A 27362-nucleotide genomic window follows, 5' to 3' on the forward strand; every position below is an offset into this window, starting at 1 on the left:
GCGGGCCCGCACGATCAGAGGAGAGCCCGCCGAGGAACTAGACTCCATCCCCATAGACCAAGATCAGCCGGAGAAACAAGTCTGGATCAGTTCCCTGCTGAAAGGCACATTGCGAGACCAAATGATTGACTTCCTCAGAGCCAACAAAGACATGTTCGCATGGTCCGCTAAGGACATGCCCGGGATACCCAAGGAATTGGTTGTTCACAGGTTAAACGTGAATCCAACCCTCAAACCCGTCCGACAGAAAAAGAGGAACTTCGCGGTAGAGCGCCAAACTCACATAAAAGCCGAAGTGGAGAAACTGCTACAAGCCGGATTTATCAGAGAGATCCGGTACCCCGAGTGGCTGTCAAATGTGGTCATGGTCAAAAAAGCCAGTGGGGGCTGGCGGGCCTGTAGAGACTTCACAGACCTAAACCGGGCTTGCCCAAAGGACCCTTACCCCCTCCCGCGTATAGACCAGCTCATCGATGCCACATCCGGGCACGAGCTCCTCACCTTCCTAGACGCCTTCTCGGGTTACAATCAGGTGAAAATGCATGAACCAGACATCCCGAAAACAACGTTCATTACCGATTAGGGCGTCTACTGTTACACCGTCATGCCCTTTGGGTTAAAAAACGCGGGCGCCACCTACCAGCGGCTCGTAAACAAGCTATTCCGGACACAGATCGGAAGGAACGTGGAGGTGTATGTTGACGACATGCTGGTAAAAAGCTTGGAAGCCTCCAAACACATCTCCGACCTTCAAGAAACCTTTGACACCCTGCGATGGGCCCGGATGAAGCTGAACCCCACAAATGCGCCTTCGGGGTGACTTCCAGGAAGTTCTTAGGGTTCATGGTTAGCCAGAGAGGCATCGAGGCCAACCCCGAAAAAATCCAGGCCATCCTGGACATGGAGCCCCCGACAACAGCTGTAGAGGTGCAGAGGCTCGCAGGACAAATCACCGCCCTCGGCCGTTTCATGCCCAAGTCGGCGGAGAAATGTCAGCCCTTCTTCAAACAGCTAAAAAACATACGAGAATTCGAATGGACCCCGGCCTGCCAAGAAGCCTTCGACGCCTTGAAACAGTACCTTCAGACACCGCCCGTACTCGCCAAACCTGAGCCGGGGGAAGAACTATTTTTGTATCTGGCCATCAGCCCTAAGGCGGTAAGTGCGGTATTGGCCAAACAAAGCGACAAGAAGGAACACCCGGTGTACTATATGAGCAAGACTCTCCATGGTGCGGAGGTCCGGTACTTAAACATAGAGAAGTTCGCCCTCGCAGTCGTCAGCGCCACCCGGAAACTCCGCCCCTACTTCCAGGCCCACCCCATAGTACTTCTGACTGACCAACCCCTGAGGAGAATTCTCCAAAAACCGGAGACCTCGGGCAGGATGGTAAGCTGGACCGTCGAGTTGGGAGAGTTCGACATACAAGTCCGACCGAGGCCAGCCATTAAATCCCAGGCCCTTGCTGACTTTATAGTGGAATCCACAGCCCCTGCCACAGAACCAGCAATAATGGAAAATGCCAGGGGCCCCACCGAACAGACGGCTCGCGAAGACACGAGGCTAGATTCGTTGGAACAGAGCGGTGAGATCGACTGGACCCTGCACGTTGATGGCTCAGCAGGTAAAACAGGGCGTGGGGCGGGAGTGGTCCTCCACGGCCCCGAAGGATTCACACTAGAATACGCCCTCCGGCTAGATTTCAAAGCCTCCAACAACGAGGCTGAATACGAGGCCTTACTAGCAGGGCTAAGCCTAGCCACGGAGCTCGGCACAGGAAAGTTAAAAGTCTATAACGATTCCTAGCTCGTCGTCAATCAAGTAAACGGGGCATACGAGGCCAAGTGCCCCTGGATGAAGCGATACCTCCAGAAGGTAAAAGAAAAGCTGCAGAGAATGGGGGAAGTTGAGATCCTCTAGGTACCGCGAGACATGAACAATCGAGCGGACGCATTGTCAAAAATGGCCTCCGAAGAAACCCATGACTTCGGCACCGTACTCACGGAGATACTGTCCCACCCCAGCATCGATGAGGTACAAAATTCATTGTGTTCGGTAACCATTCTCGTGCTCATTCGTGGAAATCGAGAGAAACGGGATAATGAGAGTTTTTTGAAGCAAACTAGAGTTGGTTAGAAAAATCTCATTATTCTGCATCTTTTAGGTGCAAAAAAATTGGAAAGGATGGAAACGGGTGGAACGGATTCTATTGTCGAACATCGTTTTTAGATAATTTTGGGATTTCTCATTTACCGCGTGTAAGGATGGGGGGAAAAAGGTTGCCAAATAAAACATTATATGGTCTTTCCTAAAAGAGACTTATTAGTTCCCACTTGTGCCTCGTATCCATTGATCCAAACGGAGATCCTAAAGCTAGCCAAATGGAATTGAGATGACCATGATCAGATGATTATAGGTCCAGATCCCTCAAGCGATGATCAAGACTCCTTTAAGGCTATGTTTGGTTGCTCAAAATTTGGCTTTTGCCGGGATTTTGCTTAAATTCACATTGCCAATAACCCAAAATCTCTTGCTTGGTTGATTCAAAGCTAAAACCAAAGCTGGGAAAATGCGTTGAAGTAGAGGGGGGCTGTCGAGTGACATGGCAACCCCGCCACATCCCTAAAGTTTAACCCAAAATCAAAGGAAAAACAAAACAGAGAACATGACATTGGATAGGAGAGAATGGAAGAAAATGATCCATGTAGACGGACCCAACCAGTGTCAGGATTAGACTTAGTCAATTTGAGCCGGATAGATTCTTTTACCTTCTTCATGAAAAAGGGATTCATTAGACGACCCCAACTAGTTTAGGAGAAACGCTTAGTTGATTTGAGTTGAGTTGAGTTGACTTACTCAAACACACACGCACGCACACTATCAGAAATGAATTTTCCATGTGCATGGGTTTTTCTAAACTCAAATAGGATTCCACCAACTTAGAAACCTTCTCCTAATCAACTCTCGCTCCCCTTTTCAAATTTCCACTAATAAGAAATTAGGAAATTCCAACCTATAGGAATTAAGATAATTCCAGCCAGTAGGATTTCAACTTAACTCCCAACCAATAGGATTTCAACTTAACCCCCAACGAATAGGAATTAAGGATGAATCAACCATTGGATTCAACTTAACTCCCAACCAATAGGATTTAAGTATACACCCTATGTATGGTGCATCTCCTCCTTGGCATCACATATAGTGGATCCAATCCATTCCACACATAAGATCAAATCCGAAACTTGGTGTGGAGCCCTGGGATCCGGGATCCAGTCGCACCCACGAGTTGTGTTGTAGGTTTGCTGGTTGACTTATCGACGTTTGCTTAGTTCAGGTGTGTTGCATTTGATTTTCCTTGCTTTTCCGTGAATTTGGGATAAATAATCTGAATTCCACGAAAAAGGGTTGACCAGAGTTGCCACCTAGGTTAAGGCCTAGGACCCATAAGTGACTATGCGAACTAAGTCCACGTTCCCAAAAGATCGGGTGCGTTGCCTGATTACGAGAACGGAAGGTGTTAGGCACTGTTCTCACCTGGTTAAAACCGGTATTTATATTTGAGAGCTTTATTCACTTAAATGTGAAATAAAAAGGGGTTAGAAGTCTTAAGGATGATCTTAAATACAACTATGAATGTTCCATGAGATTGATTATGGAAGAACCATTGATTGATTTTCCACATCTTTACCCATGGGTTTTATTTGCGCCATTAACTTAATCAAAGATAGAACATTGAAGAGTTCACCCTTGAATTAATCGTGGCGGCTTCCTACCCTACCACAGTCCTAGATGCCTAACTAGAATGCCTAAGTGCCTAGCATGAACTCTAAGTGCATGAGTGTGGTTTGATTGCGCCTGTTGATTGGATATTCTGGGTGCTAAGTTCTAGTAAGTGCTAGTTCCTATATGCCTACTATGCTAGTGCTAGAATAATCCTAGAACTAATGCAAGGGAACCTATTGAGCCTAAGGTAAGGCTTGGGTTTGAGGTGCTGGTCGGAAGATGACAAGTTCTAGGATTAGCTATCCTTGGATAAGGTATTCTAGGATTAGATTCTAGGATAGGGTATCCTAGATTTCAGGCTCCAGATTTGGGGTTCAGGATAAGGTGTCCTAGGTTTCGGGTTCCAGGTTTGGGCATCCTAGTATAAGGTGTTCTAGGATAAGATATCCTAGGTTTGGATTCGGAAATCAGGATATGGTATCCTGGGTTTGAGTTAGGGAATCGGAATAAGGTACCCCGGTTCTGGGTTCGGTAATCGGGATAGGGTATCCCGGGTTTGGGTTCCGGTTCGGGTTTGGGTTCAACTCGGGTTGTCCTGGTCAGGCCTGGGTTTTTTCTAGGCCATATGGGTCCAAGAGTGAGCTCTGAGATTTAGAGGTGAGCACGGGGAGGGTCCAGTTAGATTAACTCGGATCGGGTCGGGTTGGGTCCTGGTTGGATTGGGTTGGTCCGGGTTGGACCGAGTCGGGATGGGTCTGGGTTGGACCGGGTTGGGTTGGGTCAAGTTGGGTCCGGGTTGGGTTCAGGTTGGATAGGTTGGACCAGGTGGGTCCAGGTTAGATAGGTTGGACCGGGTGGGTCCGGATTGAGTGGTGCGATTCGATTTGGGGATGGTATGAGCGTAAGCCTGATTTGTGCATGGATGTATGCTGGTGAGGTGCTGGATTGGGTATGGGTATAGATTCAAGGTATATTGGATAGGGGTTTGGACATGGGATATGGAGATGGTGGCATGGGATATGGCAACATGGGCATGATGGTAAGATGAATAGGATATGGGTAAGTTTGATAGGATGGGATCTGTGGTAGACGGGCATGGGATATGGAATATATGATTTAAGGTATGGGTTTACGTGTATATATATATGGGTTTATGACCTGGTGGCTATGGAAATGGGTGTTGAGCAAGGCATGGAGTGAGGCATATGGTCTGATGAGAATGGAGTGGGTTGGGATGCATGGTGGGGTCGGTTTAGATGAGAAAATAGTGGGTTCAGTTGGGATGGGCAAGTGGACCCTAAGGATTGGGGCTGGGGTTTCGAGGGCTGAGTGGGCCCTACAATGGGCTGTGTGAAATCTCTGATGTCATTACAAGTACATTAACCAAATTCGATAATTAACCGATAGAAATATCCCTTAAAAATAACATAAGATAGGCCAAGTCAAAACACTTTTCATTACATACAAAACTTGTAAAACAATACAAGCATTATTCTAAAATAAAACAGGTTTATATAAAAAAAAACAAAGTTTATACAAGTCAAACATTCACATCCCATACGAATCTTGTTCATTAACTTTATTCAAGAGTCCTTAAACATAAGGACATATGAAAAAAACAAAACTACTAAAACTAAAAGAGCACAAGCAGCCTAACTCATCCACGTAAATCACCTAAAACGGCTCTCACGTACGATGCTCCTCAAGATCACTGATCTGAAAAATTGTCATAAGACGTAGGATGAACGAGATATATAGGGATTGTGTAGGATCTCCATTTTTCTCATTCTCAATTAAGGGAAGTATGGAGCTTTATACACTTATGAAGGTTTCCTCCACTTTCCAATGTGGGTTAAAGGTTTTATTAGGGACATGTGAAAACACAATTTTGAATTTTAATTAATGGCAAATTTGTAAATAAACATAACCTTTAAAAAAACAAATATTAAATCACATTTTATGTTAAAATACTAACATCCAGGTGGGCACAGACTCCACAAATTCTCAGAGGAAGAAGAGTCATCCAAGCCCGGATTGCATGCGAAGAACACAAGATTGTCATAAGGCGTTGGTAGAAAGAATGAATAGAAAAATTTCTCTCGGTAGCCAAGATTAGGGGTGTAAACGGATCGAATTCGGAGCGGATATGGCTATATCCAAATTCGATTACAGTATCCACTATCCGAATTCGGATTCGAATTCGGATTCGACGGATATTTAATATCTATTACCGAATTCGTATCCGTCGGATATTGTTCGAATTCGGATATTATCCGTATCCATTTATCCGGTAAATTTGAACATTTTATTGCAGCACTTTATCTTTTTTCTCCTACTTACTCGAATGAATTTTTCAAACCCTAAAACTAGACCTTTACATTCTCTTCACAAAATAACTCTCAAACCCTAAAATATATGAGATCCTCTTCTTCCTTTTAAAACAAAGGCAGAGAGAGAGAGAGAGAGAGAGAGAGAGAGAGAGAGAGGGAGGGAGGGAGGGAGGCGATGGGAATGGATGATAGTGTTGGTAGTGGTCTTTGGGTTTTTCCTTTTTTTTTTTTTGTATATGATAGAATGGGTTTGGGTTATTTTGATGGAATGGGTTTGGGCTATTTTTGCTTTTATCTTATTTTTTTAAAAAAGAATATTCACTTTTCTTATAGAAACAAAAGATAGTGTGTCATTACTAAAAATAAATATTAATGATATTATTAATAATAAATAAAAAGGATTTACTTCTCGGATTCGGATGTTAAACGGATCGGATATACCATTTACCAGATTCGCATCCGCTAAGAGCCGGATATCTCATAAACGGATTCGGATAATATCCGCTTGAAACGGATTCGGATAATATTCGCTTTAAACGGATTCGGATGCGGACGGTAATCGAATTTTTGAATATCCATTTACACCCCTAGCCAAGATACAAAGTCTTCTATCACTATCGTTCATCTTAATATAATTAGAATCTAGTAGGGGTGGGTTCGGGTCACGTTGAGCTTTTGCTAAAAAATGAATTGGAATTAACCCTTACCCGACCTGATTTAAGGGTAAAACCTCAATCCAATTTCCGAAAAACTGACCCAAGTTGCACCTCGAGTCTAGCATATCCCTTGAACTAGCCACCCTCTCAATCTCTCATTCAAAGAAGTTCAAGGGCGCGTTCCTCATCCCTTCTGTTATCATTTTATCCCCCATAATTCCTACCAATTAGGTTAGTTCTAACATCTCTGTTAAAGAAAATAACCTCATTCCTACTTAACACTGCACAAACTCATTAAAACATTAAAACTTCTTGAGAGATTTCATAAAATTCAAGCCTAAAATTGTATAGTAAAATCCAGATAATATGAATCTTGAGAGATAACATCAACTATAATTGCATTTTTGTTGGTTCAATGGGATAAAAACACTATGGGATTGACCTTTTAGCTCAATGGCCCGGGCTTTGTTCTTCAACCTGGAGGTCGGATTGTTCAATCTCAGCCTACCAGCCAAAAAAGGGATAAAAATTCTTCAAACCTATTGACTATCAATTTAGAAGGATTTGTGTGTTTACAGAGAAGCAATTTCAGTACCCTGCATACCTGACTATCAATTTAGAAGGATTTGTGTGTTTACAGAGAAGCAATTTCAGTACCCTGCATACCTGCATATATGATGTATAAACAGAAACTCAAGCCATTATCTTCGCCCATGTAGATAATCAAAAAATATATATACAATGCCATAATAAATTAAGCATAATGAACAGAAATTTCAATACATCAGTTGTAAAATCATAATCAAGTAAAAAAATAACAGACTACCTCAGAACAATTGTGGCTATCATATACACCAAAGAAGTGGACAGGTGAGATCTCGTTTGGAGCTTGAACAAACCGGGTCGTGCAACTGCCCAAAATCTGAAATGACGCCCGCTGTAATGACGTCGGCTTCTGGCATAGTAGGATCGATTGGCTCTGATACCAAAATGAAACATGAAATCTGTAAAACATAGAAAACAGAACCACTTCGAGGGGGTTGGCCACCAAAGAGAGATATCTGAGAATAGTTAATTTCATGTGGTTCTCCATTCAACTCATTGCAGGCTTTTTAACTAGTCTAGTTTCTTACTTCCATACATCGCTGGATGTATCCCATTCCCGACTAAAATACCCAAAATCAAAACAACAAAGATTCCTATTAACTCTCAACAACTCAGATAGACTTTATGCTAAACCTTAAATAAGAATCATACTTATAAGACTTACCCATACCCTAATAAATCTCTACCATAACCTCATTTTTCTCCTTAACAGACTCCATCTAACAAATCCTACTCCTTCCCAGCTTAGCATGGTATTACGTGTAGCCCCCATATAAGCCATGCTCATTACAGAGAGCATGCCAATCAACAAAACCAAAAATTGTACCATCCATGAACAGAAAATTTAAATGAATTAATCAAATAAGGACAGAAAGTGGGGTTTAAGATTAACAGAACTAAAAGATTGCAAAGGAAGAGGAAGAAATGCGTTGCACAGAAGAAGAAGATGAAGTTTGACCAACTCAAAACTTGTGTTGGTCTGTGTTGTTGATATATTTAAAAACACTATACACGTTACAATGAGTTGGAAAATCCCTTGATTGCAGGGATGCTAATAATATACAAGGAAAATAAAAGCAACTATAGAAGAAACAATTAATTGAATATTTAGTGTCCTTATTTACAAGGACTGTTACAAGGGAAGTTGCCATGTTTGGTGAGATTTCCTTCTAAGATAGGATTCTCCTTAATAGGGCCCCTCAAGCTGATAGGGAGGGGACGGACCTGAAGCTTGTCACGGAGGAAGGTGAAGCGCATAGAAGTGAGCCCCTTAGTGAAAATGTCAGCCACTTGGTCTTTGGTGGAGATATACCGGACATCAAGCTCTCTGCCAACAACTTTCTCTCTGATAAAATGATAGTCGACCTCAATGTGTTTAGTACGTGCATGGAAAACTGGATTAGAGGCAAGATAGATGGCACTGATGTTGTCGCACTATACAACAGGGGTACGGGTGTGAATACCAAGGTCCCGAAGGAGAAACTGTATCCAAGTTAATTCGGTTGCAGATTGGGCTAAAGAGCGATATTCTGATTCTGTACTGGAACGAGAAACTATGGGCTGCTTCTTTGCACTCCACGAGACTAAGTTTTCACCAAGGTAGACACATTGACCAGATGTGGATCGACGATTATCTAGATTACCAGCCCAATCAGCATCACAGAAGGCAGACAAGGTAAAATTGGATGGGACTATTAGAAGTCCATGAGTGACAGTCCCTTTGAGATAGCGCAAAATGCGTTTGACTGCGGTTAAATGAACCGTCGTGGGAGAGTGCATAAACTGACATATGTGGTTAACGGCGAAGGCAATATCAGGACGGGTCCAAGTGAGATACTAAAGAGCGCCTACAATGCTACGGTATTCAGAAGGATTTGGGAGAGGGTCGCCAGAGGAAGTTGACATTTGGCCGCCTGAAACCACCGGAGAAGAGTATGGCTTTGCTCCATCCATTTTGTACTTTGATAACAGATCAACATCATACTTTGTTTGGGAAAGGAATAACCCATGACGCGATCGGTGCACTTCGAGGCCAAGAAAATAATGTAAAGGTCCAAGATCTTTCATGGCAAAAACATCGGCTAGCTGAGTTATTACAGCATTAATAGAAGCAGAGTGACTGCCTGTAATAATGATGTCATCAACATAAATCAGTAGAAAGATGAGATGTCCCTGTTGTCTGCGCCCAAAGAGAGAATGATCGGCGGAAGAGCCTTGAAAACCAAGCTTTTGAAGATTAGTGGTGAACCGATCATACCAAGCCCGTGGAGCTTGTTTGAGACCATATAAGGACCTGTGGAGGCGACAAACATGATGTGGATGCTGTGGATCAACAAACCCAGGGGGTTGGATCATGTAGACCTCCTCTTTGAGTTCTCCATATAAAAAAGCATTCTGAACGTCAAGTTGTCGGATGGGTCAATTGAAGTGAACTGCCATAGCTAAGACAATCCGTATTGTGGTAGATTTGGCAACGGGACTGAATGTGTCAGTATAGTCAACACCTGCATGTTGGTGGAATCCTTTGGCAACGAGTCGTGCATTGTACCTTTCAATAGTGCCATCAGCCCGATGTTTTAATTTATAAACCCACCGGCAACCCACGATATTCATGTGAGGGCGAACAGGAACAAGAGACCAAGTGCCATTTCTCTGTAGGGCATCGAACTCTTGGGCCATAGCATGCCGCCATTCAGAGCTTTTGTTGGCAATGGTGAAACAGGAAGGCTCGGAGGCAGATTTCAAAGAGTGAAGGGCTATAGGAAGTGGGTAACGAGAGGTTCGAAAAGAGTGTTTGGGTTTGCAAGTACCATCCTAGGATCGCGTCACCATTGGGTGAGTGGAAGGGCGCCAAAGAGGCTCATGAGATTGTGTAGAAGTTGAGGTAGATGAGGGATAATGGTTATTGGTAGAGGTAATAGGTGTAGAGGAAGGGACATCAGGGGAGGTGGCAGGTTGGGGAATGGCATTAGAGGTACTGTCATTTGGAGAGGTAGTGGGTTGGGGTTGAGTAATGAGACTAGGTTCATCGGTGAGAGGACGAGTAGTGGGTGTAGGTAAGATAGGTAAAGTGGATGACACTGGTGGAGTAGCGCTAAGGAGAAAAGCCGGGTTAGTGTTGTCCGCGGCAGGAGTGAGTGGAGGCATGGCCGAGTTGTCCTTGAAGGGGAATGTGTGCTCATTGAAGACCACATGGCGAGAAAGAAAGACATGACCTGTGGCAATGTCAAGACACCAATACCCATGGTGATGTAAGCTATATCCAAGAAAGACACACGTAGAGGAGCAAAAATCTAACTTAGTCTTAGTATAAGGACGTAGACACGGAAAGCACAGACACCCAAAAGTGCGAAGAAAAGTATAGTTAGGCGGCATGCCAAAGAGACGTTCCCATGGAGTGTGATTTTTAAGAATCCGAGAAGGGAGCCGGTTGATGAGATAAACGGCTGTGTTGAAGGCCTCAACCCATAAGTGGGTGGGCATGTGGGCATGGGCGAGTAGGGTGATGCCCATGCATACAATATGGCGGTGTTTTCGCTCAGCGGCTCCATTCCGTTCTGGGGTGTGAGGACATGAAATACGGTGAGATATGCCATTATCAGAAAGTAGTTTTTGAAAACGATGACTCATGAACTCACCCCTGCCGTCAGATTGAAATTGTTTTTTAGTAACAGATAACATATTTTCTACAAATTTTTTGAATTGAACAAACACATCATAAGCATGGGAGCGAACTTTTTAGGGATAAAGCCAAACATACTTTGTGCAATCATCAATAAAAGAAATATAATAACGAAACCCACTTATTGATAAAATAGGGGAAGGGCCCCAAATGTCACAATGGATCAAGTCTAAAGGACGAGAAGAGATAGAAGAAGACAAGGAAAATGGCAGCTTCGTGCTTTTACCCATTTGGCATGAAGGGCAAATGGAAGAAAGCTGAGAAGCGCTAAGTACAGGTAATTTAAAAAAGGAAACAGTGCGCTGCAAAACATTAGAAGATGGATGGCCCAACCGAGAGTGCCATATGGGTGCGGAGACTCGTTCACCAATGTAAGCAATGGAGCGGGGTTTATTGATGTGGGTGCGTTGCAAATGAAGGGGGTAGAGGCCATTCTCACTCCGTCCGCGGAAAAGCATCCTTCCCGTGGCTTTGTCCTTAATGCAAAAACCTGATGAGTCAAAACAAATAACACAATTATTATCATTGGTGAGACGATAAACAGAGAGAAGATTGGTAGCAATATTAGGAACATGTAACATGTTGGTTAGATTAAATTTTGCATGGGGAGTATGAAGGATATTATGACCAATGTGAGAGATATGCAAACCTGCACCATTGCCAACAGAAACCTTGTCAGTGCCTTGATATTCAAAATACAAGGAGAGGTTCCCAAGGTCCAAGTGAGATGATCGGCTGCACCAGTGTCGGTATACCAAGTTTGATCAAGAGTGGTGGGAGAAGTAGCCATAGCAGCAAGCCTTGGGGGTGGTTGGCGCCCTTGAAGCAAAGAAGGGAGGCTGTAACAGTCCAGAGCCGTGTGACCAAGTCGGCCGCATAACTGGCAAGTAGGACGATTGGTGGTAGCGGGTGGAGTTGGAAGTAAACCAGAACCACGTCCTCCAGGAGATGTACGTCCACGACCGCGACCGCGACCACGATGGAAAGGTGATTGATTACCACCCCGGTTGTGCGATGATGTATATGAATTACGGGGTGTAAAAAGTGCAGTTGTTGTTTGATCCGATGATAGGGGCTATGGATGATGAAGCGCAAGTCGCATCTCCATGTTCAAGAGAAGACCGTGAACAAAAGCAATAGAAACGGGCTCTTTTTGATTTGTGGCAGAAACATGCACAACAACGGAATCATATTCTTCGAGCAGACCATTCAAAATGCTATTCACTTGATCGGATTCATCAACAAAGTGACCCACCGCCAATAACTCATCAACAAGACTCTTATGTTTAAGGAGATAATCTGTAATTGATAGAGTACCTTTGCGAAGGTTCTGTAGCTGTCTTTTTAATTCAATCATGCGTGCGCAAGAGAGCGAGGCAAAGCGCTCTTCAATGGCAGTCCACACAGGGCGAGAGGTGTGGAGGCCAACGACTTGAGAGAGAACATGTTCAGAGAGTGTTGCACGCAGCCAACTTAAGAGATTTTGGTCTTGTCGATACCATTCAATGTAGGCAGGATTAATGACCGATGTAACGGTCCCATCTTTGTCACGGAGAAACTTTTTCGGACATGGTTGAGAGCCATCAACGAAACCCATGAGATCATGGCTGAGAAGAAGTGGTTCAAATTGGGAGCGCCACAGTAGGAAATTACCGCGATCAAGCTTAATAGAAACAAGGTTGGAGATATTGGAAATGATGAAGGATGGAGAAGAGGAAGAGGAGGAGGAGGAGGAGGAATTATTGCTGTTGGTTGACAAGGCCATGAGAAGAGAATAGTAAAAAAAAGGACGTGAGTCTACAGCTCTGATACCATAAAAGATTGCAAAGGAAGAGGAAGAAATGCTTTGCACAGAAGAAGAAGATGAAGTTTGACCAACTCAAAACTTGTGTTGGCCTGTGTTGTTGATATATTTAAAAACACCATACACGTTACAATGAGTTGGAAAATCCCTTGATTGCAGGGATGCTAATAATATACAAGGAAAATAAAAGCAACTATAGAAGAAACAATTAATTGAATATTTAGTCTCCTTATTTACAAGGACTGTTACAAGGGAAGTTGCCATGTTTGGTGAGATTTCCTTCTAAGATAGGATTCTCCTTAATAAGAACAACAGCACAAAAAAAAAAAAAAATCAAAACCCAAATAGTCTCCAACAGTATGCAACCTAAATCAACCGATAGAAGGAAGAGAGGAATGATAATCTACCAAGCAAAACCTCAAAATGGTTCCCTCGTGAACATGTCAAAGAATCCCAAAGATTTCACTTATACCCATCAAATATGAAACCTTCAAATCTCCTACCATTTGTAACCTAATACCAATAATTATAAGAAAATAAACATCATAATAACCCATCAAACAGAGCCCTATAAGAAATAAAAATCATAAATAACCCATCAAACAGAGTCCTCCCCCTCGTGGATCTGTACATGATCTACATGACCCAATTAAACAAAAGACAAAACTCTTGTAGCATGAAACAAAAAAACCCTGAACGAAAATAGAAAGAAGAGAATCTATACATTGTCATGAATTCCTGAGAAACCCTCATATCTTAATGCAATAAATAGATACAAAATAAATAAAGAAATAGCAAGAAAAACAGAAAGGAAACTCAAAATGGTTATGGAGGAGATTACCTGAAGAAAACTGAATTTTAAGAGAGACCCAAATTGAGGAATTCCTCGCGGTGTTTTTCAAGGAGGTCACTATTCTTATTAGAGATGTATGGAAGGTCTTGTGAAATGTCCCAGACAGCCAGAAATAAAAAAGAGGGATTAGTTGGCCCTCCTTGTGGGTTTTTTTAAAGATCCTGTTGGGCTTCAATTATATTTAGTTTATGGTTTAATAATGTGATGTTTTTTCTAGAGAAGGAGGAGGTTTTGCAAAAGAAGCCTTCTATTTTGCTTTGTTTGCAAAAAGAGTCTCCTAGTTTGATGCAAATCGAGTATCACATGTTATGTGAATATTGCAAAATGTCCTTACACTTGAAAAGACAAAAATAACCTTGCAAAAAGACCAGAATACCCAAGATGCTCGTAATATGTATTGGTAGGGTGGGTCCCACCAACTCAACTCAAACTTATGTATCACGCGGGGCCCACCATTTTGCCTCATGTTTTTATGGGTAGGTCCCACAATCTCCACTCGAGCCAATGTAAGGGGCGTAGGGCGTCCACTCATTTTACACCTCATGTTTTGATGTGGTGGGCCCATTTTTTATACCCTTGCATATATAGAAATGATATTCCCACACCCTTGATTCATATCCTTCACCGTCATGGGTATTTTGGTCTTTTTACAAGGTAATTTTTGTCTTTTCACTTATAAGGACATTTTTGGTCTTTTTAAGAGAAAAGAAATCCACCAAATTGATGGCATGACCAGATTTACAAAATTCACTCAAACATGTTAACTCTATTTATAGCCCATCAAATGGACGGTCTAGATTATCCTATAATGTAGGTCGTACAGTACTTTTTGAAAAATACAGGACAATACGGGCTTACACCATATAAAATACCCTTTTTGCAAATAAAACAAAGTAGAATACTTCTTCTACCACAATCCCTAAAAAAATAGAAAAGCTAAGGAGCAATCTCATTTCTTCTTGGGCCCGGTACAAACGTGGCACATGATTGTTGTTTGATCTGAACATTACATCTTGTAGACACTTTGAAACATTATAGTGCGGGGTGACGAATACTCTAGATCTTATGTCAGTCACTCAAGAGAGGTAACATTTCATGATTTTAAGTAGGGAAATGATACCCCCCCTCGTTTTGGAATTTCTGCCCCTTTTTGTTTGTCTATTCCTAGAAATGAGGCCCATGCTCTAATGTCTCCGGACCATTCATCTGATGAGCTGCTTGAATCTCGAATGGCCTAAATATTACATGAACAACCAATTGTGGCCATTGGATCAAAGCCTACAAACGAACAAGCGCAGATTCTCTATCTAGGGCTATTGTACATGATCATCGAGGAATGCATGTTTCTCAATCTAGAGGCAGCCGTAGTTGATTATTGAGCTGAGTCTAGTGGAAGAGAGCAAAGAGGAAGAAAATTCGAAAGATCAAGATCTGAGGAAAGCCCATAGCTGTGAACACGAGGGTGAAGCTCAAGTTAAAAGTCGAATGGTAAGAATTGGACCATTCAAAGAAGCCAAAGAGACAACTGATTTGAGAAAGTTGTTGAAGAAAGGAGTAGGTGACTAGAAATGTGGTAGATGAAGAAATATAGGAGGAGAGTGACTTGTAGACTTTGTAGGAAGATCTGGTCGATGATTGCTAAGGATTCTTAAATCTAGCAATAAGGGCAAAGAAATATGTTTAGCACAAGGATGAGAGGAAAACTTACGGGTGCAGAGTACCGATGCAGTGGGTTTTCGGGCACTCGAGGCACATAATTGCGCTTTTTAGATACACTTTGCACTTTGCAAATGTGAATCATCACTAAGCTCCTTAATTTTTCTTTTCGAGTAAATATGGGCCGTCGATCATATCATTCGTGATCCTGATCTGTTGGTGTCACTGAACTTGACAGTTACCAATAATCAACCGCATAATCACCATCACTCACAATCTAATGGTCAAATAACTGCCCTAGTCCGATTAGGACTATAGACTTATGTATGGAAGCTTTTTAAATGCGATCTGAACCATAGAGTCGTGATATACTTTGATTCAACAATCAGATTTCAGCCCGCATTGATAGGTACAATGAAATGCTGCAATTCAACTTGGAATGACACTAGTAGGTCTATTATATGACCAAAAACCAATCAAATGGTGCAACTCTAGAGTGTTTTCAAAGACTCAACATTATTATCTCTTTTTATTCTCTCTCTCTAGTAATTTGTTAAGGAACCAAAAGCTCTATAGACTTGTAAAATTTGATGATTTGGATCTATTTCTGTTTGTATGTAACTTTGCATTTGCTCATAGAGCTCACGAAGGAAAGATATTATGCTCGTGTAAGAAATGTGGTAACATTAGAAAGGTTGATCAAGAGGAGGCCATGGCGCATTTGCTACGGCATGTGATGCTCATGGGATACACTAGATAGATCTATCATGGAGAAGGGTCATTTCGTGCAATGAATGATAATGCTTACCAAGTGCCTGATGAACCGATTATACAAGATGAAATGCATGAACTGTTATATGATTAAAACCAAGGTTGAGCCATGATGATGACAATGGACCAGAAAATGAGGAGGGTGACCCGGCAGATGCAAGTAGGGACGGGCCTGATGCAGATGCGAGGAAGTTTTTCAAATTATTGTAAGATGCGGAACACGAATGTGGGAGGCGGCCTCGTTTGAGGTGGGTGATTTACAGTTTCTCCAACACTTAGAATACGATGAACAACTCGCATCGGAAGAGTGTCCGAAATCCAAGGAAGTTTCGATGAAAATTTTGAAACAGCAATGGAAGCAGTTTAAGCGAGAAGCTTTGGACAACAGAGAAATATTTCTTTTAATGTCAGGAAAATCAGATCCAAAGGAAATTTTTGTTCAGATTTATCAGATGGATTTTTTCCAGAAGACCCTAGCAGATGAACATCAGGCTCGTCGTCAGCGATGGGAGGAGATTAAGGCTGCGGAGATAGAACGACTAGAAAAAATGTTGAATCCCCCTGAAGGTGTGTCTCAGGAGTCAAGGGACACTTTTGACCGGGAAGTCAGTCTAGAAGTCCGGAACCGGATAGGCATTGTTGAAGAAATGCAGGAGGCAAATTCAACTCTATTGAGATGAATGTATGCGACAATGTAATTGGGACATTACTGGATATTGAAGGAAAAACAAAGGAAGGTGTAAAAGTGCGGCTAGATTTACAAGAAATGGGACTAAGGAGAACACTTCAGCCAATGAATAATGCAAGGAACAAAACATACTTGCCCCCAGTATGCTTCACAATGTCTACAAAAGGAGAAAAATGTTCTTTATAACATCCTGAAGGTCATCAAAGTTTTAGATGGCTATTCCTCTAATATATCGCGATGTGTGAATATTCGGGAGCGCAACCTTTTAGCACTGAAGAGCCATGACTGTTATGTTTTGATGCAACAATTACTTCCATTAACTGTAAGCTCATCATTGCCTAAGAATGTCAGCTCGGTATTGATTGAACTATGCAACTTCTTTAGAGAGTTATGCTCAAAAGTCCTCAATGTAAGCGACCTCATCAAACTCCAAGATAGGATTGCATTAACACTTTACCACTCATAAAAGATATTCACGCCTATCTTTTTTGACATCATGGTGCACCTACCAAACATATAGCGGACGAGGCAATGTTGGCTGGATCGGTACATTACCGATGGATGTTCCCCATAGAGAGGTATGCATGGTTTATAAAAATTTGTTTGATACTTCAAGGATTTTACATATTCGTATTAGTCAAAATAATACAAGTTCTATTGTTTAAGTACCTACTCACATTAAACTCATATGTGTGCAATAGGCCCCCATGCTTGGGCTTCAAGGTTTTGATCATTGACTTTTAACTTGAGCTTCACCGTCGGTTTTTTTTTTTTTGAATGGTAAGCTTCACCCTCGTGCTCATAGCTAGGGCCTCTCCTCAGATCTTGGTCTTTCAAAGTTTCTTTCTCTTTACTCTCTTCCACTAAACTCGGCTCAATAATCAACTACGGCCGCCTCTAGGAATCGAGAAACAAAAAGGGTCAGAAATTCCAAAAAAGAGGGGGGATATCATTTCCCTACGTAAAATCAAGCTATGTTACCTATCCTGAATGACTGACATAAGATCTAGAGCATTCGTCACATGGGACCCCACACTGTAATGTTTCAAAGTGTCTACAAGATGTAATGTTCAGATCACACCACAATCATGTGCCACAATCAGAGCAAAATTGTAAAGCTCAAGCACGAGGGCCTATTGCGCACATTTGACTTTAATGTGAGCAGGTACCCAAACAAATAAAACTTGTATTACTTTGACTAATATGAATATGTAAAAACCTTGAGATATCAAACAAATTTTGACAAACCATGCATACCTCTCTATGTGGTCATCCATTAGTAATGTACCCGGTCCAGCCAACATTGACTCGTCCACTAAATGAATGAGCAGGTGCACCATCATATCAAAAAAGGTAGGCGGGAAGATCTTTTTCATATGGCAAAGTATTAGTGCAATCATATCTTGGAGTTTGATGAGGTCGCTTATATAGAAGACTTTTGAGAATAGCTCTATGAAGAAGTTACATACTTCAATCAATACCGAACTGACATTCTTAGGCAATGATGAGCGTACTGCTAACGGAAGTAATTGTTGCATCAAAACATGATAGTCATGGCTCTTCAATCCTAAAAGCTTGTGCTCCCGAATATTCACATGTGGCGATATATTAGAGGAATGGCCATCTGGAACTTGATGTCCTTCCATATGTTGCAAAGAACATCTTTCTCCATTGTAGACATTGTGAAGCATGCAGGGGCAAGTATGTTTTGTTCCTTACATTATTCATGGGGTGAATTGTTCTCCTTAGTCCCATTTCTTATAAATCTAGCCACGCTTTTATACCGTCCTTTATTTTCCCTTCAATATTCAGTAATGCCCCAATTACATCGTCGCATACATTCTTCGTAATATGTATCACATCTAGGTTGTGACGCAATAGGAGTGATTTCCAATACGACGGATTGAAAACTATACTTTTTTCTTCGAATTGTGTTCCTTGAGAGGCTTCTTTTCTTCTTAGCGGTGGAACCATAACTTTCTTTGTGCAAGGGATTCTCCTCAGATACCATTTTCTTCCCACAGGTATCTTTCTTCTTCGAGCTAGTATCTTGCTTTTTGACAAATGTGATGTTAATGCTTTGTAATTGATGCAAAACTTGCCTCGCTAATGAAGGCATCGGGGTTGACCTCTTTTCTGCAATACCATCAAAAGAAGACTTTTCAAACCGAAATTTATGGTTGTCCACTAAGAATGGTTGTCACACAACAGAAGTTGAATCCTCAAGAGTTATGGAAGCTCCCTCTTTGTTCTGTACTTTTGTTTCAACCCAGCCACATGCAACAGTGAACCATCTACACAATCTTTAACTCCCCACAAGATTATACTCCACCCCCCCCCCCCCCCCCCAAACACCAATTCATAGAGAATTAAGCTGTGAGTTATATAGCTAAACTGCCCATGGAGACTAGTGTAAGGACTAGTTTTGAAAACAATTAGCGGATAAGCACCCTTGGGCAAATCTTGGCTGTTAGAAATTCTATGGCCAATGAATACTTTAATGTCACAGTTCTAGCAAACATGTTGAAAGCTTTAAAATTCTTCTATCACTAAACTAAGGCCTGCGTGATTTATACCAAAGGAATTCAAGTATTTAAGTGCTTAGGAATTCTCCTAAAGCCAAGAATACTCATGGCTTTATGAAAATGTTCAAGTGGCAATGCAGAAAACAATAAGAAACTGAGGAAAGCAAAACAAAAATTGCAAAACCCTAAATAATAACACAGAAAACCCTAAGTCTTGCAAAGGTGAAAACCCTAAATAAAACCCTAAAATAAAAATACACAAATCGAAAATAAACAAAAAAAAGGCAAGGTAAGCTCTCTTTCAATAACCTACCTCGGGTTGCCTATTGGTTTTGGTATTCCGAAGATGGGATTATGGAATCTGGTAATGGCAAGAATCGAAAAGAAGCTAGCCTCTTGGAAGAAGCAATATCTTTCATTTGGTGGGCGTATCACTCTCATTAAAGCGGCACTAGCCAATGTGCCTATGTATTATATGTCGTTGTTCAAAATTCCGGCAAAGGTGAGTGCCCGTATCGAAAAGCTTCAACGAGATTTTTTATGGGAAGGAAGAGAAGGGGGAAACAGGAAGCTCAAACACCTATTAAAGTGGCAGAAAGTTTGCAAGCCGAAAAAGCAAGGGGGCTTAGGTGTTGGGAAGATTAGATCGAGGAATAAGTCTTGGTAAATGGCTTTGGAGATTTGGGGTGGAGAAGGAGGCGTTATGCCATACGGTAATTGGGGACAAATACGGACGGGGTTGGGGGGATTGGTAAACAAAAAATCTGTCGGGTAGGAAGGGTTCAGGAGCATGGCGATCTATTATCTCTGTCAGGGAGGTTTTCCAGACTTGGGTGAGATTCAAGGCAGGAGGGGGAGATGCGATACGTTTTTGGATCGATCTCTGGGTTGGTGAATCGCCTCTCTCTGTTTTATTCCCAGATTTGTTCCAAGTGGCAATAAACCGAGACGCTAGAATATCGGACTATGAAGTACGGGAAAGGGATAAATAGGTTTTCTGGGATATTCGTACTAGCCGGAATCTAGAAGATAATGAAATTGTTTCCCTTACTTCTCTCCTTAAGTTATTATTGTCTCAGTATCTCTCTCAAAACAAAGCGGACAGGTGGATTTGGATGCCGGAATGTGATGGAACTTTCTCTGTGAAGAGTTTTTTCTTAAAGATCTGTGGGGGAGACGAAAGGGTGTCATGCAAATGGCGAATATGGAAGCGTTTCATTCCTCCTCGCATTGCAGCTTTTTCTTGGACTGTGGCATATAGATGTATCAATACATGTGACAGACTGCAGAGGAGTGTTCAGCTTGCCAGTTGGTGCTTTCTATGTCACAATGGATCATGTATTACTCTCAAGTCCCTTTTCTTCTTCTGTTTGGATGGGGGTGATAAGTTTTTCCAGGATGAAATGGGTTTGTAGACACCCCATTTTGACCGAACCCCAATTAGGTGTATTTGAATGAAACCCTTCCAAATTAATGATTTAGTGTCTCAAATTTCTTCCTAGAATAGGTTAGGGTCCCATTTAGGTCCCTCTAAAATTTTAGAAAAATCCGTGGATGTTTGCCTAGTAGATGAGTGAGGTAAGTAGTGTAGCCTAACATAGTGTGGAAAGAGGAGAGTGGTTCATCCGGTTAGAAGGTGTTCTACTTAGACTAATTTTGCAGTAAAGGGTTATCCTAGGTAGCTTAGAAGGGCTGATTTTTTTGAAATTTTCATTAAGCCATTTTCCTTTGGACCACCCATTTTAAGCCAAGCCAAGTTAAAACATCCTATTTTGAGGGTGTCTTAGCAGGTTGAGGGGCAATTAATTAAGGCAAATTCCTATAAATACAGAAGTGCCCTTCTCATTTTGGGGGGGGGCGCTCATTTTTTCGTTTCAAAAGAAAGCCCCAGCAGAGAAAAAAAACCAAACGAAAGAAAATCTGCTTCAAACCCTAACTCGTTCTCACCATCTTCTCCGACAGAGCCTACCGAGATCCGGCCATTTTCCTGCTAATTGCCATTGTCAAACATCTTTTCTTTCGTTCATCTCTGCGAGAACCTCTTTATGTTTACTCTTTTGATCCAATCAGATTCATTTTAAACCCTAACTCATGCTATGAACCCTGTTTTTGCAACCTAAAACCCTAAATCAAACCTGTCTTCACCTAGCTAAAAAAAAAAACAGTTCGAGGAATTAGGAGTTGAGAAAAGAGAGATCTGAAGGAAATTAGCAAGGAAGAGTTAAGAAGAAGAGAAATCAGAAAAATAGAAAGAAATTAGAAAAAGATCAAGGCATTTTGTTAGATCTGATTGTAGAATCTTATCCACTTCAATCTCAGCAGCATCAGATCCGAGATTTAACATGTTCTTCGGCAATTTTTGCAAATCTCGGTCATTTTTTTTTATCCTCTCAGGATTTTGATAAATCTCGGTCAATTGCTCGAAGAAAGTTGTTTACAGCAGCTTAGAGAAGAAGCAAAGGGTCTTTTTAGGGTTCTCTTCTTATCCTCCATTTCTAATACAGAAAAAACAGAGCATCTGAGAAGGAGAAGCCATTTCTAGGGTTTAGATCTTGCCCTAGTCTCTCGCTAAAAAAAAAAATGGGGTTCCAGATGCAACCATATGGGATCCAATCGATGCTGAAAGAAGGGCACAAGCATCTATCCGGCCTGGACGAAGCGGTTCTCAAGAACATAGATGCCTGCAAACAGCTTTCCATCACACTCGAACTTCCCTTGGACCCAATGGCATGAATAAGATGGTTGTCAATCATTTGGACAAGCTCTTTGTTACAAATCATGCTGCCACTATTGTGAATGAACTTGAGGTTCAACATCCTGCTGCCAAGATTCTGGTGTTAGCCGGCAAAGCACAACAGGAGGAAATTGGAGATGGAGCTAATCTAACAATATCATTTGCTGGAGAGCTTCTACAAAATGTTGAGGAGCTTATAAGGATGGGGCTGCATACAAGTGAAATCATTAGTGGCTACACAAAAGCAATCAATAAGACAATTGAACTTTTGGATGAGTTGGTAGAAAAAGGGTTCAGAAACAATGGATGTGCGGAATAAGGACGAAGTTGTTTCCCGCATGAAAGCTGTTGTTGCTAGCAAGCAGTTCGGGCAAGAAGACATTTTGTGCCCCCTTATCGCAGATGCATGTATCCAGGTTTGCCCGAAGAACCCAGCAAACTTCAATGTGGATAATGTCCGTGTTGTAAAGCTCCTTGGAGGAGGTCTGCACAACTGTTCAATAGTTCGTGGTATGGTCTTGAAACATGATGCTGTTGGGAGTATTAAACGAATGGAGAAGGCAAAGGTTGCTGTTTTTGTGGGAGGTGTTGACACGTCTGCAACTGAAACAAAAGGAACAGTTCTAATTCATAGTGCTGAGCAGCTAGAGAACTATGCAAAAACAGAGGAAGCAAAAGTTGAGGAGCTTATAAAAGCAGTTGCAGACTCAGGTGCTAAAATTATTGTCAGTGGGGGAGCAGTTGGAGAGATGGCATTGCATTTTTGTGAGCGTTACAAGCTGATGGTCCTAAAAATCAGCTCAAAGTTTGAACTACGGCGATTTTGCCGCACAACCGGTGCTGTATCGATTTTGAAGCTTAGCCAGCCGAATCCAGATGAACTGGGATATGCTGACTCCGTTTCAGTAGAGGAAATTGGTGGTGTTCGGGTCACTATTATAAAAAATGAGGAGAGTGGCAACACTGTTTCCACTGTGGTTTTAAGAGGAAATACTGATAGCATATTAGATGACCTTGAAAGAGCTGTTGATGATGGTATGAATACCTACAAGGCAATGTGCAGGGATAGTCGCATAGTACCTGGAACAGGAGCAACTGAAATTGAGCTAGCAAGCAAATTAAAGGAGTTCTCTTTTAAAGAAACGGGAGAGAGAAGAAGAATCAAAAGCGGGATTAGAGGTGATAATCGTAGACTTTTGCTTAATCAGGTAATCTGTCTTCCTCCAATTTCTTGGTTCAATGATGCTATTGCTTGCATTCTGCTATGCTTGAGATAGACAGACAACTTGCTTTTGGTATTTTGAGTATTCTTGAATAAAATAGAATAAAAGAAAAAAAGGGCTGTCATATGTTTGATGTTGGAAATTTTAGGATTTTTGAAATTCATTTTTTTTCCTTTCTTCTTAGAGGAATACTGATTTTACAGAGAATGTAGTAAAATTTTAAGGATTTGGGAAATCTTGGCTGCTATAATAGAGAAGCTATGTCGAAATTCACAGGTTTTGGTAGACGCACATGTCCAGTTTAGTTTTCTATCTTTTATGTGCAATGTTTATGATAGTATTACTCTTTTGGAAATAGTTGAAAGTGATTACAGTAGAAATTGTCTCATTAGAAGCTTAGAGTTGTTGTCTCATTTTTTTTTATACTTTACAGTTGTGACTTTTGTCTGGTTCAAAGCACCTAGCTGCTGTTCTATAGGTGTGTACATTATCAGTCATGATCTTTGTTTGGTTAAAAACATATAGTTGTTGTCCTGCAAGTCGTCACATTTTTTTTATATATATAGTGATAGCCCACTCCTTTTTGATATTTGTAGCCCCTTGACCCCTTTTAATATGGACAACCACCACTTCACTCTTTGTATGTACAGCCACTTGATTTTGATATGAGCAGCCCCCTTCCCTCAGCCACTTGATTTTGATAATTGCAGCCCGCACTTTTTTATTTTTTATAATTGCAGCCCACATCCATTTTTGATAATTGCAGCCCACACCCCCTTTTTATAATTGCAGCCCCTAACCCCTTTTTGATAATTGAGGCCTACACCCCTTTTTGATAATTGCAGCCCACACCTCTTTTTGATATGTGCAACCCCTAACCCCTTTTTATATTGTCAACCCTCACATTCTCTTTTGATTTTGACAGCCTTTATACACTTGTGTGTGTATGTGTGGGCGGGGTGTTCATGTTCACTTACATGGAAAAACTATATATACTGTTGTGGGCCTTATTTATCCTTGAGTTTCGGTGTTGGTATGTTTTAAATGATTGTCATCAGTTGAGTCAAGTAATGGATTTATTTTAGGATCATGATCATTAATTATAAGCCTGAGTATTTGAAAAGGTCAGGATGGAGCCATGGGATTACTGAAATATGGTAGTGTTTATATATGAATCTTTACATTTTTTATAGTAACACTAATCAATTTTAATAGTCACACGAAGTTATTTTGCCTCCCTGACTTCAGCGGATTCACTTCATTTTGCTCTAACTGTTGTTCTGATAATCTTTAGGAATAGAAATGAAATGGTTGGTCATCAGTTATATAGAATAGTGAAAATGAGAAAGGGTAATGATGGTATAAGTTCATTCTAATAGTTCATGGATAGGTTCTAATTTTTATTTTGATTGGGGTTAGTTTAGTAGCCAGGTTCTAATCTGTATGATTTTAGGATGGTATCTTTCCTATCATTTGTCAGTTAAGAAATGGATATTATGCATGTACCTAGTGTGTTGGTCTTTTGTAGAGGTTACAAAAATTGTGTTAATTTCTAAGCATTTCTTTCTCTTTCTTGCTTTTAGAAGCTTTCCTAGTTTATTAGACATCTACCAATAGACATAACCCTTTATCATTGTGAGGGCGATGAAGGTGTTAGCCCAAGCCCATCATTAGGGGACTTGCTCAGTCCAAGTAGCACTCCCCTCTTTTGTTTAAAAGACTTGCCTAGTCTTTTAGATGTGCATTCCTTAAACTTTAGGTCCCTTTTCATTGCGAGGGCGATGAAGGAGTCATCCCAAGCCCCTCTTTTAGGAGAAATTGTTTAAGTCCTGTAGCACCCATTTCTCTTCATTTTAGAAGACTTTCCAAGTCTTTCAGATATTCCCTTTATACATGTTTTATTCGATTGATGTTTCATTTGTTTGTGATCATGCTAGTTTACTCGTTTGTGACCACGCTGGTGTACCTGTTTGTGAGCACGCTAGCTTACTTGTTTGTGAATCGCCCTTGTGTACTTGTTTAGTGTCTTTATCTCGGAATATGTTTCGAACTACGTTGGTTTGATCCCTTTCCATAGGGTACGTAGTGCAGCTTGAGATCCACATCTCAGGTCCAGCCAAACCTTTTAAAAAAAATAAACATTTTAAATCTTCAAAAAAAAAATATAAAATTCTTCAAAATCTTTTTGTCTTCCCCTAGAGTTAGGAGTATGTCCTAGTTGTTTAGGGTGTTTTAGAGTTAGGAGGTTGTCCTGATTTGTATTGATATTGTGTGTCATGTCGTGTGAGTGTCCCTAGAGTTAGGAGGCCTCAGGTCGGTCGGTTAGATATTTAGTCGAACCGATGACTAGACTAGGAATCATATAGTTAGCCCATGGTTTTCATTAGGTTGCACAGCCTAGTTACACATAGGATGTAGGGCCCACCTGCATTAGCTTAAGGTTAACCAACTTGCATTAGTTATGGCATATAGAGAGTCCTAAAAATTACAATTCACATGAACTTAAGCAATGATACAAAAAGCTTTAAAAATCAGTCGAGTCTAGTGGATCGAGTCTAGGATAGCGGTTCTAGACGGTTAGGCATCGTAGTTAGAATAGGACATCGAACTACGTTGACTCCAATTCTTCCCGAGGCCGGGATACGTAGAGCAGCTGGGATGGACGGCCATCTTGGTCCGAGTCAAGTCGCATTAGAGTTAGGATTTGTTTTGTCCTGTCATATATAAGATTGATTTGTGTTTTATGTTTTGATATGTCTTCTTACTTTCTTGTACTGATACTATACCTTTAGCTGTAGCCTGCATGTGTATGTCCACCAGAACTTAGACACCCATTAGGCATGTCACTCATAACCTAGCTTTGCTTAGGTGACACATTTTTCATTTCATTTTGTGTATGCTTATTTCTTTATCCTCAAGAAATGCATGCTTAGGTAGACGATTCCTGAGAATTGTTCCTATTTCATATGATTTTTACCCAAAATTCTTTGGATCTAATAATAAATGGCATAAGAGACCAAGTGCTTGCACTCGGACGAATTGGAGGCGCTCTTCGGACCTTCTCCATTCGTAATCAGGCACGAACCCATTCATTTCTGGTTATCCATGGTATACAGAGCATATTTTTTAGGGATCCATGGCCGTATACCATGGATGGCGACTCTGAGTTTTGTTTTCGTTTCGAGAGTTCCTTGGTAGAGCTCTCCTTCACGTGTGGATGATCCAAGAGGCCGCTGGGGGCTCGTCCCCCCACCTCTCTCTCGGATCGGGGTCCACAGGGTTTTGCACAATTGCATCAAGAAAACTATCATCTACTGGCCGGCTGCTTTTGCTGGATGCGCAGGCCAGATTTTGTGGGATGCCATTCCATATGCAGTTATTTGGTTTCTATGGAGAGAGCGGAATGATAGAATCTTTAACAACAAGGTTAAACCAAGTCATTTTGTAAGCCTTGCTATCATTGTCGCTATTATCAATTGGGGTCAAGGGCAAAGGGGAAGTTCATATTTGATTTCTTAAATCTTGAGAAATGGAGTCATTGTATTATCGGAGAAACGCTCCAAAAATCGTATCAAGCCTTGATGGGAAGCTTCTGCGGCCGGAACATTAAAACTTGATTTCGATGGAAGCTCGATGGGGAATCCGGGGCCGGCTGGGATCGGTGGGATATTACGAGATTCAAGTGGGAATACGATTATGACTTTCTCCGCTCCGGCAAGAGTGTGCGACTTAAATGAAGCGGAGACTAGGGCTTTATTGTTTGGCCTTCGATGGTTTATGGGACATAACCTTGCGCCTCTTACGGTGGAAAGAGATTCATCAAATGTTATCTCTTGGGCTTCCAATCGGTGTGCGGCACCCTGGAGATTAGCTAACTTAATCGACGAGATACGCGATTTAATTCTGGCTATTGGATCTTTCTTAAAGCATCGGCATCGGTCCGCCAACTCGATGGCAGACTCTTTGGCCAAGGAGGGAGTGGAGCTTCCGGATACGATTGTGCATTTATGTGATCGTAGGGGGAAGGGGGTTTTTTTTTGGATTGATGTAATCAATAAATGGATGCATGTATATCACTTGGACATCTTGTCCCTAGTGTATCTGTGCACCT

At 41.5% G+C, this 27362-nt stretch overlaps 1 protein-coding gene, 1 long non-coding RNA gene and 1 pseudogene across 2 annotated transcripts; 2 read left to right on the top strand and 1 right to left on the bottom strand.

The window, feature by feature from the left end:
• Positions 1-1212: 1212 nt before the first annotated feature.
• Positions 1213-1806, top strand: LOC143850263 (uncharacterized). Its single transcript, XM_077359526.1, has one exon. It carries the CDS (start codon positions 1213-1215, stop codon positions 1804-1806), a length of 594 nt encoding a protein of 197 aa, XP_077215641.1.
• Positions 1807-7030: 5224 nt separating this feature from the next.
• On the bottom strand, positions 7031-13903 carry LOC143851890 (uncharacterized). Its single transcript, XR_013236544.1, has 3 exons — positions 13643-13903; positions 7536-7688; positions 7031-7375 (listed from the first exon to the last, which is right to left on the bottom strand). It is a non-coding gene; the product is annotated as an uncharacterized LOC143851890 (long non-coding RNA).
• Positions 13904-21874: 7971 nt separating this feature from the next.
• Positions 21875-23305, top strand: LOC143850264 (T-complex protein 1 subunit theta pseudogene; annotated as a pseudogene).
• Positions 23306-27362: the final 4057 nt, after the last annotated feature.

This window comes from Tasmannia lanceolata, unplaced genomic scaffold, assembly GCF_043159265.1.
Source record: "Tasmannia lanceolata isolate RefF3 unplaced genomic scaffold, GAP_Taslan_0.1 ptg000018l, whole genome shotgun sequence".
Lineage (NCBI taxonomy): Eukaryota > Viridiplantae > Streptophyta > Magnoliopsida > Canellales > Winteraceae > Tasmannia > Tasmannia lanceolata.